Here is a 12,065-nt window from a genome sequence, read left to right on the forward strand (position 1 = left end):
AACAACATCTTGATTCTTATAGAAGGCTTGAGTTGTGGTAGCAAGCCTGGAACATATGGAATTGCATATGAAATCTGCTCCAAAAAAGACACAAAAAAGTTGCTAATAATAGCTGTTCTTTCCTTGAAATATGGAAGTTTAAAAAAGAAATGTAAATATAGTTTATTTTCCCCGACGTCCCTCATCTCTACTGCTCATTTTTTAATTGTTTTTATGTTTTTGGCCAAACAAAATTATTGTTCACAAAACACAAATGCTACATTGTAAGCTGCACTGCTATATACTCATACCTGAACAAGCACAGCACACTAAAAAGACTGGCGCTCAACAATCACTCAGACCAAGATCAAGAGTAAAGCAAAAAAGGTTGCTACAGAGAGATGAAGTCCTTCACTTTTTGTACGTCCTTCTAATCTCCTGGGACCATTGAACGCTGGCCTAATCTGTAGCACTCTTGTTGCACAATTAGTGGGAGAAGGGCCAATGCCAAAGAAAACAAGGGCACATGGAGTTTCGAAGAGTCTAGAGGTTAAAAGGGGGAACAAATTACACACCTTGGGGTTATATCTCCCTCAATGTATGGTTGGCATTAGTAAAAGGCTGAAACTTCAAAAACTAAACACAAACAAATGCAATTATTTTTAGAAACCCAAAGAAGAAAACATGAATGATCAAGCTACCTTTACTTAATAGTGGAGAGAGGAAAGCATCCTGGGTGTGGGGTCCATTGGAGGAAGCGGTGTCCATTTCTCGCTGGGTGGAGGTCAGGCTGCCAAGCCAACTGTGACTTCGAGGCGGATTTGAAACCCCTGTGTCCAAATCCATGTTCATAAAATTTTCGGCAGACTGGGACTGGAGGAACTGCTCCCCAATAGCTATAATGCACACAAAAAACAAGTCATTATTATTGAGGGACTCTGGTAGCGCAGTAAATAAAAAAAACATTTGGCCATCAAAGTGAAGAAAATGAATACTCCTCATATATTATATCATCATATAATTTTCCTTTATAATTGTTTTCAATCTCCAAGCATTTTTAGGAAAAGGCAAATCGGTATTCAAAATGCTTTTTGTTGACTTGGTGCTTGGGACCATGGTCAAATTTCGATTTCTCTTAATGATGAACAAGTTACTTACCTTTGGTTACGCTCTTTCCTGTCTAACCACAGATTCCTCAACATTAGACTATCCCCAATATGGAGCTAGCAGAGGTATACTAAGCAACAATGGAACCGTATAACAGAAGGATAGAATTTGTAATATAATATGCATTCAATGGATATCAGAGCGAGAGAAATAGTTCATGCAAACTCTGCCTGTTGCTAATATTGTAAGTCTAAAAGGGCGGAAGGTCACATTATATAAACTGAACTGTGAATGGTTGTAATAAGAAATGCTTAATAAAATGTGTTTAAAAAAAAAAAACATTAGACTAGCTCCAGGTGCCAGACTGGCGCCTAAAGATTTTTTAACATAGCACCTGTGTGTCAGTACGCAGTGTTGTGTGGCTCCATGTCGACTTACTCTGCCCCGGAAGTGATGACTGGAGTGCGTATAGGTGCCACCCAAGTACACGGACGTCAATTGTTTGTGCTATGGTGCAGAGCTCTAATTTGGGACATTTTTAGATGGAAAGGAGTCCATTCCGCAGAACAGAGAGGCTGAACACATCTGTGGTTAGTTAGAGTATTCACTTGAAAGAGTGTTACTGAAGGTAAATAACTTGTTCTTCTGATAGATAACTCCAGACTCCTCACTTTTAGAATAGATTCAAAGCAGTACCTCCCTAGTGGCGGGTCTGTGGAATGACTCAGACCAAAATGCTCTGCAAGCCGGAACAGCCAAAATGCTGACCTGGCTGTCAGTGAGGTAGTGCTTTGTTAATGTGTGCACTGATGCCCACATTTCACCCTGATAAATACCAGGTGATTTGCGTGCTAATGCAGTGGTACAGCCTTGGCCCAGGTGGAATGGGACCTCAACCCTTCTGGAAGCCGGTTTCTGGCCATCGCATAGCAGATCTTAATGCAGACGACTAACCACCTGGAAAAAGATTGTGTCAGCATTTCTTTCGCTGAAACGGAGCATGGTAAACTAAATATGCTCAATAACCAAATTCAGACGCAGATAGCGCCTGTGTGCTTACAGGATGGGAATATGGAAATCAGCATTGTGCAGGTCCAACGCAACTACCCAGTTTCTTGGATTGAGGATAGATAAATACTGGGCCAATATGAGCATCTTGAATTTGTCCTTCTGCAGGAAAACGTTGAATGGTTGAAGATTTAAAATAGGGCAAAGACCTCCTTCCTTTTTAGACACTAGGAAATAACAGAGTAACAACCCAGTTCAGGTCTCCAAAGCTGTGACCCGCTCTATGACTCCTTTCTTCTAAAATGTCTGAACTTCCTGCCACAATATGGACAAATAAACCTTTAAAAGGTGCTCTGGTGTACACAGAATAGGCAACAGGGCAGAAATAAAGGACAGAGAGGAGTCCTGTATCTGCAAGACTCACCTGTAAGCTGCTATGGTTTGCCTTTGCGCAGAAAATTTGTGAACCTTCCTTCCATGGGTTGTACATGTGCGGATAAGCACAAATAAAGCGCCTTGGAGGCTGCTATCACAGAGGCTGGGGACAGGGAGGTTTATTTTTCATGCTGGCCTTGATGCAGTCAGCTGCCCCTACCCAAATAGTACTGGGGAGTCTGGGAGGTGGGTCTTGACTTTGTCTGAAGGTGAAGCCCCAATTATGCTCATAAAGGTGCAAAATTATTGAGGATACTGCCTTGAGGAAGAGAAAAGACAGAGGGAGCACGAAGTAGCTCTACTTTCTTTAAAGCACTTGAGGGCAGATTCTGCCTTCTTACCAGAGAGGCGAGTCAAAAAGCATAACCATGAGTGAGAGCTGAACCCGAGAAGCCTGTGGATCTAACTTGAACTGCAATGACAACCTGTTGCCGGACGAGTTCCATTAGCAGGAACTTGTCTATTCTCCTTGACTTTGAGTGAGAGCAGCATTTAGGCAACTTCCTTCCATGCTTGGCGACGTACAGTTTGGATTTCGGGTGCATCAGTGCTCTCTCCTTGCACACTTGGAGTCATAGCCCCGACCACTAACACCAGAGACACAGCTCGTGGGTAATCTGTCTCAGACATTTGTTTGTGATTGTCCCTACAAGCCTAAAACCCTGCAGATTTAGCAGGGGACATAATCTCTTGCATACTGGTGAAGAATGAAGAGAAAAAAGCTAGTCACTGATGATAAAAAATTAGGAGCTAGTTCTGGATCCAAGTATGAAAGCAAGGAAAGAAAGGAACTGACGTGAGCACACTTGGTCGGCCTATATTTGTCTCCAGCTGTCACTTTCAGGGCTGGATGGGAGTTGATGCAGAGCCACCCAACAGCACCTATTGCTGCACAGGGCCTACGCTGAAATATCTTTTGGATCCAATTTGGCACCTGGGATATTCAAAAGATGAGGAATCTGCAGTTAGAAATATCCACCAATGTAAGAAATTACCATAATTTGTGTGACATTCCCACAGATTTTTGCCTTCCTTACTGAACCCGTTTTTGTTGGCCATTTAAGATTGTGAACACTACTCCTGCTAGTCAATGGGAAAGTGTTTGTTCTCCACTTTAAAACGTGCTAAAATGTACACATTCCTAATTGGCAAATTTAATTTACTTAGAAGTCCCTAGTATATAGTACTACATGCATCCAGGGCCTGTAAACTAACTACTACTAGCAGGTTGCAGCACTCATTGTGTCACCAACTAAAGTAGCACCAAAAAACATCTCTAGGCCGGTACCGGCTGTATTTGAACATCCATTTCGTCCTGGTAAAATTAACCTCTTGCCAGGCCCAAACCGTGCTTTTTTATTACTTATAAGTCACCCAAAAAGTAAGCTCTAAGTGCCCATAGGGCAAGGTACATAGAATGTAAAACATAGGACATGTTATATTTAGTGATTTACATGTCCTGGCAGTGAAGCCCCAAGGTTGTATTTTTCACTGCACAGCTAAGGCTGGCTCTCCAATAGTAAATCACTGGGTTACACTGTAACAACTTACAATGCTTAATTTTAGTCTGAGAGCAGCTAGAAAAATGATTTTATATTACTATTTTAGAAATAACACTATTAGAAAAATGTCATGTCTCTGGCTAAGCCAAAAAAGCCTTTCTGCCAGTGCCACCTGACTGCTGAATGCCCCCCCTCTAGTGAGATGTAGATTGGTCCCAGACAGTGGACAAAATGCTTGGGTGTGGAGAGGTGTTTTCCTCATTGAGCAGGATGGCCCCTTCCTGAGCTTTAAAGGATGCTTATCCAGTCACGGGCAGATGTAGCTCACACCTAGGCCTGCCTCCCTTTGTCTTCCTAGTCAGCTTGGCTACAATCTAAGTGGGAGTGGGGAGCGGCCCCAGAGCTGGTTTGGAGAGACCACAAGGGAGGATTTGCCCATTTTCCATAGCCAACCCTCGGGGTTGGAACCAGAAAGGGTTCTACTATGGTATTTTCAGAGAAAGAGGGAGACTGTGGGATAGCTTACAGTAAAATACACAGGAAGTGGTGCAAATGTGGGTAGGGGCACCCCATAGGAACATTTACCTCATTGGTTATGGAGTGGCTAGGAGATTTCCCACCCACAGGCTGTCACTGGGTATAAATGTGGCAACCCCAGTACCCTCCTTAGAATGCTCCTGGACCTGTGAATAATCAGAAAAACTAATAATCAGAAAGACTGCCATGCAGTCTGAAGAACCTGAAGAAACCCAGGACGCGAGAAGTGACTCCAAATGCCAGTTGCCTGTCCTCCTGTTTGAGTTACAGCAATACAACAAGCTTCGAGAGGCCTCTCTCTCTCTCGTCAACTGTCCACTGTCCAGCTGACAAGACCCAACTGGACGCTGCTGGCATCTGTTGGAGTGAGTCCTAACCCCTAAATGGTACCTCATGGGTCCTGGATATTTGGCTGGTGTTAGAGAGTACTCCTCCTGGCCAAACTGCAAATGCTCAGACTTGGATACTTTTTGGCAACTTTTATAAACACTGCAATGCTCAAGGCATACAGACAATGCCCCGAGGACCAGCGATATAAAGTAGAAAAAAGGGGGGGTGCCCCTCCAAGAACAGGGCGGGGCTAGAACACAAGACAACATTGCCTGCTAGAATAATCTCAACAGGGATGTGCTCCCCAAGGGAAAAACATGAAGGAGTGCAGTTGTCCAAAAACGCCTACCAATACCTAGAACTAGGAGGTCGACAAGAAGGCATAACTGAGTATTTCATACTCACCCAAAGGGATAGCCAGGAGAAAGACTCGTGCAAGACAGATGAGGGAGCAATCCCCATCAGATGGGCAACCATGGAACTTGACATATATATTGAACACAAGTTCATACAAGGACTGCTCGACAGCCGTGAGGCAAGGAGAACAGATTACCCAACGACCAGGAGGCATGGATAACAGGCCACCCAACAACTGTGAGGGAAGGATAACAGGTCACACAAAGGCAGTGAGGTGGGGCAGAAGGAAAACAGGAGAACCTATGCCATTCCACATTTGAATGCCAACCAGACCGACCATGCTGAGCATCCGCAGCAGTAGGAATGGTCAACTACCTGGGGTATGCCGTATATTTCCCAACATGAGAGAAATATGAATTGCTGGCTTGGTGGGTGCCTGTACCACCAGAGGCACAAGGCAGCACCATTGAATCCCAAAGCTTAGGGACAACACGTTTTCACGAAAATCACCAATCCTACCTCTAGCCAGGAGAGGTGGCATAGCGCAATACTGGTGTGTGTGGCCAAATCCTCATGGTTTAACAGCCAACAGGAGTAAAACGATTACCCGGAGGTAATAAGGAAAAAACCTCCTCAAGAAAAGACATCGCCATTGTAACAATCGAAGAGTAGAAGGAAACAACTCCAAAGGAGTGTAGAGCAAAAACTGGGTACCACTGATACGTGATAGAACCCAAACGGGAGATAAGAGGCTGCCAAAGGAACTGCAACCAAGAAACAAGGTTTCAAACGCAACAACAGGGCAAGAGAAAAAGTTGTGAGCGACAGTTAAGGACAGAAAAAAGGGCAATAAGGCCAAGTGGCCAATATCACAAAGGATAAAGGAAATTGTGTGATAAGGTATTCAGACAACAGGTGAATCCAAAGAACCCCACTGACCCTATATGCAGGGTCTCAAGACAGGCGGCGAGTCAGAAGTACCAGAAGACCAGGGCCAAGGCACTGATCCGGCGACTGATGCCACAAAACACACATAACAGCGTTGCAATAACACGGGGAAGAGGGAGGGGTCTCTGCCATCCACATCGGGAGTCGAAGAAGCCAGAGAGAGCCGGGACTTCGATCTCTTACAATGTCGCTTACCATGAGATGTAGCCGGAGACTGGGACCGCTGCAGTTGACCACGAGGTAAAGACTGGTGCTCATGGGAATGACCCCTGGACCGGGAGGAAGACTGACGTCGCAAGGAGCTGGAGGCCCGCGACAACTGTGCCATCAGAAGTTTCATGCACCGCTCCCGCAGTGCCGTCAGCTTCAACTACTGGCATGCGTCACACTCATCGGTGTTGTGATGCTCGCCCAAGCACCACATACAGATAAAATGTGGGTCCGTAGTCGACATCTGGCAAGCACAGGACCCACAGGACTTAAACCCAGAGGGCACAGGAATTTAGTACACTGTTTCAGACGGGAAAGTTTGTCACAGCAGGCCGAAAACGGCTAGAGATATGTGCAACGCGGAAAAAGAAGAAACGGACGTCAGCGTGCCGGAGGGGACTTATATGGCTCCGCTGACGTCATATCTGGAGCAGACGTACTGAGCCATGCGGTGCCACTTCCCGGAGCACAGAGGTCCTGGTGAGAAATTTTTTCAGGATCCAATCTGAGGTCTGGGGAGAATTCACAAGTTAAGGAATCTGCGGCTAGATGTCTCTATGAGATGTTGGTTGTAGTAGAGGATAGTGAGTTCTACCTCTAGGAACTGAATCTGGAGGAGCACTGTTCAGTCCCAGAACCCAACTGAAAACCATATCACCATGTACTGGGCAGGTGCCACAGCCAGCTTGGAACAGAGTGTGGGGATTGGTGCTTTGCAACTTGTCACTCTGGCTACTTCAATGGACAACCAACGAAGCAAGAGAGATCAATCAGGTGAAGGAGCTTCTACAGCACAAACAAAAGAGGAAAGTAAGTCATGACTATGAAGTGCATAGCTTGGACTGAACAGAACACCAAGTTCCTGGAATCAGTTTGGGTGGACATCACTCAAGAGTTCCTTAAACATTTCCTCAACTAAATTAATACAGATCAGTTGGAAAGTGTCCCTTTTTGACATGGTCAACCCCCCTTTTTGCCTGGTATCTGATGCACTTTCGACAGAAATGCACTGGGTTCCTTCTATCTAAGTCCTCAGTGACAGATCTCTTTCCCTAAAACATTGCCAATTGTTTACCCAATTGGCAATACCTTTAGCACCCCTTGTAAGTCACTCGTAAATGGTACCCATGGCACATAGGTTAAGGAAGCTAAACAGGGTCCCTAAGGGCTGAAGCATGTACTGTGCAACCCTAGGGAACCCCTTTGCCCCAACATGCAGATTGCCATTGCAGGCTGCGTGTCAAGGTGCAGAGAAAAGTGAAGATACGACATGGCACGCAGACACTGCATTCAGTATAGGTAAGCCACCCCTACCGTAGGGAGTTCTATACTACATGTGCAGGCATATATGCATGAGCAAATATGCCCCTGTGATGTTTAAGTCGGTTCTTAGATTTTGCAAGTGACCAGGGAAGCCATTTTAAGAACATGTGCAGGACACTGGTGTTTAAGAGTTCCCCAGCTACATGATGGCTTCGCTGAAACTAGAGATGCTTGGTATCAAACATCGCGTGCTGGTTTCAGTGTTAAATGTATTAATACATGCACCCAGGGGGCACCTTAGAGGTGGCCCCTGAATACCTACCAACTACTAGTGTGCCGGCTGACTGGCGCAGACCAGCCTGCAACAAAATTCAGGTTTCTGACCCCCTGTAGGTGACAGTCTGTGCTCTCTGAGGGCAGAAACAATGCCTGCTCCATCCGGAGGTGTTGTCACCTCCTCCAAGCGGAATGGCTAAGTGATCAGCATATCAAGGCAGGAAGCCTCAAAGACCTCTGCCACCTTTGATATGCAACCCAAGGCTTCCCCAGATAGGAGAAATGATACCCACTGCCCCAGGCCCATTTGGCACCAAGACAGGCGGGAAAATTAACTAGTTAGAAGGCATGTCCCCTTCTCAGGTTACTACCACCCCTAAGGTGGGCCACATGATGTTGACATGACTTTTAGAATTCCACCATCTTGATTTTGGTGGAATTAGGCTCTCCTGGTCAGGGTTATGCCCACTTCCCACAGGAAGCGGTCATACAGCGGGGTGCCCATTGGCTACTATCTATCACTCCCCTTGAGCGTCTCTAAATTGAGCATTTAGGTGGCACTCCTGACACCAGGAACTGTGATTGAACATATCAAGAAGAGATGGACACCGAGAGCCATAGAAAAAAGCGAGAATGGAAGACTGCTGTGAACTTTTGGTGACAAACCCTGCCTGCTGCACTAATTCTCAACAATCGCGACCAAGCAACTCGTCCTGCAGCTGACCAGATTCTAAAAGCCCCTGGAAACTGTCAGTCCTTTACAAATCGTCAAGCAATCTCGGTTGGAGTAGAGGAAGTACTCCACTGCAGTCCGCATGCATTTAAACAAAAATTGGTTTAGCATGTTGACGCTCCCAGGCCAGCCCAACGATAGCAGCCTTCCCAGGAAGAGGACCCTGTGCTCCTGATCTGTCCCCCCCCACCGAGTGAGAGGACACCAGGACCACCTAAAGCCACACAGGACGAATACCTGGGGTACTGGACTCCTTGCCGCAAGAATAGACCCTGAGAGTCCAGTTGGGACTCCAAGACAAAGGAGCCATCAAGGGACCTCAGCACCGTAGAGACCCACTCCCAGAGTGACCCAGCTGTTCTGATTTTGCACCCTCAAACTGCGAGACTGACATCTGCAAGGTTCCAAGCCACACAGAGCCCAGTCGACCTATCCCCTTGTGCACCCAAGCGCCCCAGTCCGGTTACCGACGAACCAACTGTGCTCCTTTGTCCCCAGGACCTTTGTGATTTGAGCCCCCCTTTGGGAGCTCCCAGACTTGTGCCCAAGTCCCCCTCTGCAGCCTGTTTCTAGGTGGCCCCAATTCTTACCGGAGTAGCAAGCTCCGCTACCAACGCGACCAGCCCCTCTGCAACCAGACACCCGAGGGAAGGTAACGAGAAGCTGCCAGTAGTACTTTGGACCTTGGCCACCTACGACCCAAAGTCCTGAAGATAGACACCGAGAAACTGACTGATAATACCTGAATGATATCTATGCCTTTTCTCTCATATGAAAGCATTGTGGTAAAGGCACATTTAAGAGATAATTTTGCTTACCTGCAAAATTCAATATTTAAAAAAATTCTTACTTGCTATTGAAATTCTTGGTATCCAAATTTATATAAAAATACGACTTATTTTTCTAAGCTGGTCTCGGTTTTATTCTTGAGTGTGCGTCTCATTTATTGCCTCTTTGTGGGTCAACAAATGCTTAGCACTACCTGCTGATAAGCCAGCTTCCTACAAGACATAAGGACTATCAAGGCTGACTTTAAGTCCTGTTTAAGTAAGCTTAAGAAGCACATTGCTTTTCTTGGGGAAGCAGCAGTTGATATGCAGAAAACTATAGCCGAGATGTCCAAAAAGCAACATAAAATATAGGCCATTACACACACACTGTAAAAGCAGAATGAGGAACTATCGTTAAAACAAGAGGATTAGAAAAACAGGTTCCGGAAGAAGAGGGAGGGGCCTGGTGCCCTTAGAAGCAGACATCTTGATGAAAGTACACTTTTTGAGAGCAAAGAGGAAATAATGTGAATTACTAGGGTGCAAAATGAAAAAATATAAGTACCTATGAACGTTACACATTCCAGCTAATCCAATTATTCCAAGGCCAGGTGCCCTCCACACTGCAGCACCACACCTAAACTTTGAGGGATGCTATATCATGGGTTTACAATAAGAAATATCTAACAGAACTACTAAAAGGAATATGCTACTTACCAGTATGCATCTGTTCTTGGCATGTAGAGCAGCAGAGCCACACACTTAGGATAGTAGATCGCCATCTGGTGTTGGGCTCGGATGCTTGCAGGTTGTTGTTGTCTTCGGAAGAAGTCTTTGGTCACGAGATAGGTGACTAATCCCTTGGACTACAGTTCGCATGGGCATCCACTCCATCCTCAGATTGTTTTTCGCCATGATGGGAAATGATGGAGATTGTAAAAAGAGAGCGATGTCCATGTGTAATGTCTAAGTAAGACGATGCTGGAACAGATACAGGTCCCGGGGAGGTGGGTGGGCGTGTGTGGCTCTGCAGCTCTACATGCCAAGAACAGATGCATACTGGTAAGTAGCATATTCCGTTCGAGGCATATGAGCTGCAGATCACACATTTAGGATAGACTATATAGCAGTGTCTCCCCTAGCGGTGGTCACCTGTATCGGTTGCAGCAGTTTGGAATAAGGTTTTAAGGACAGCCTGACCTACAGAAGCTTGTTGTTTTGCTTGCACGTCAACACAGTAGTGTTTAGTGAAGGTGTGTGTTGTAGACCATGTGGCTGCCTTACAAATATCTTCTAAGGGAATGTTTCCTAAGAATGCCATGGAAGCCTCTATTTTGCATGTGGAATGCGCTCTAGGGGGAACTGATAGTGTGCGTTTAGCCTTGTGGTAGTATATTTGGATACATTTAACTATCCACCTGGCTATCCCGGATTTGGAAATGGGGTTGCCTTTATGTGGTGGAGAGAAAGCAACAAACAATTGTTTGGTTTTGCGGAATGATTTGGTTCTGTCAATGTAGTAAAGCAGGGCTCTTTTAACGTCTAAGGTATGAAGAGCTCTTTCAGCTACCGAGTCCGGATTTGGGAAGAACACTGGTAGCTAAACTGATTGGTTAAGATGGAACGGAGATATGATTTTTGGCAGGAATTTCGGATTTGTTCTAAGAACCACTTTGTTGCGGTGTAATTGTAGGAATGGTTCTTGTATTGTTAAAGCCTGGATTTCACTTACCCTTCTAAGGGATGTGATAGCAATAAGGAAAGCCACTTTCCATGTGAGGAACTGCAGATTGCATTTATGCATAGGTTCAAACGGGGGTCCCATGAGCCTTGTAAGAACAATGCTTAGATTCCACACTGGAGAGGGTGGTAATCTGGGCGGAATAATTCTCTTAAGGCCTTCCATGAAGGCTTTAATCGCAGGTACTCTAAATAGTGACAAGTGTTGTCGATTTTGTAAGTAGGCTGCTAATGCTGCTAGGTGGAGACGTATGGATGAGTACGCTAAATTACATCTTTGCAAGTGTAGTAAGTAGCAAATCTTTTCTGGATGGATGCATCCAGTGGGCGTATATCATTGTTAGTGCAGTAAATGGCAAATATTTTCCATTTTGCAGCGTAGCAGGCTCTAGTGGTAGGTCGTCTGGCCTCTTTTATAATATTCATGCAGTCTGGTGGTAGGTTGAGGTAACCGAACTCTAGGACTTCAGGAGCCAGATCGCTAGATTCAGTTGTCCTGGATCTGGGTGTCTGATTTCTCCATGGTTCTGGGTTAATAAGGACGGGGAGAGGCGCAGTTTTTGGTGTGGAACTAGAGAGAGTTCCAGCAGTGTTGTGAACCAGGGCTGGCGTGCCCATGTGGGAGCTACTAGGATCAGTTTGAGAGACTGTTGCCGGATCTTGTGTACCACGAATGGAATGAGTGGGAGAGGCGGAAAAGCGTACGCAAATCTGCCTGACCAGTTCATCCATATCGCATTGCCCTTGGACTGTGGGTGGGGAAACCTGGCGGCGAAGGTTGGGCATTTTGCATTTGAGTGTGGCGAACAGATCTATGTCTGGTTGGCCCCATTGTTGGAAAAAGGGGAGTAGGACTTGTGGATGTAATTC

The 12,065-nt window shown here is 45.7% G+C and overlaps 1 protein-coding gene across 2 annotated transcripts in view; it reads right to left on the reverse strand.

Moving 5' to 3' along the window:
- Positions 1-12,065, reverse strand: part of RIC1 (RIC1 partner of RAB6A GEF complex) — a 730,678-nt gene that overhangs the window by 64,022 nt on the left and 654,591 nt on the right. For both annotated transcript variants that reach the window (XM_085634197.1, XM_085634186.1), the window contains exon 23: positions 681-875. In XM_085634197.1, the coding sequence (XP_085490323.1) occupies positions 681-875 (195 nt within the window). The remainder of the gene's footprint in view (positions 1-680; positions 876-12,065) is intronic.

This window comes from Triturus cristatus, chromosome 2_1 (assembly GCF_964204655.1).
Source record: "Triturus cristatus chromosome 2_1, aTriCri1.1, whole genome shotgun sequence".
NCBI classification, from domain to species: domain Eukaryota; kingdom Metazoa; phylum Chordata; class Amphibia; order Caudata; family Salamandridae; genus Triturus; species Triturus cristatus.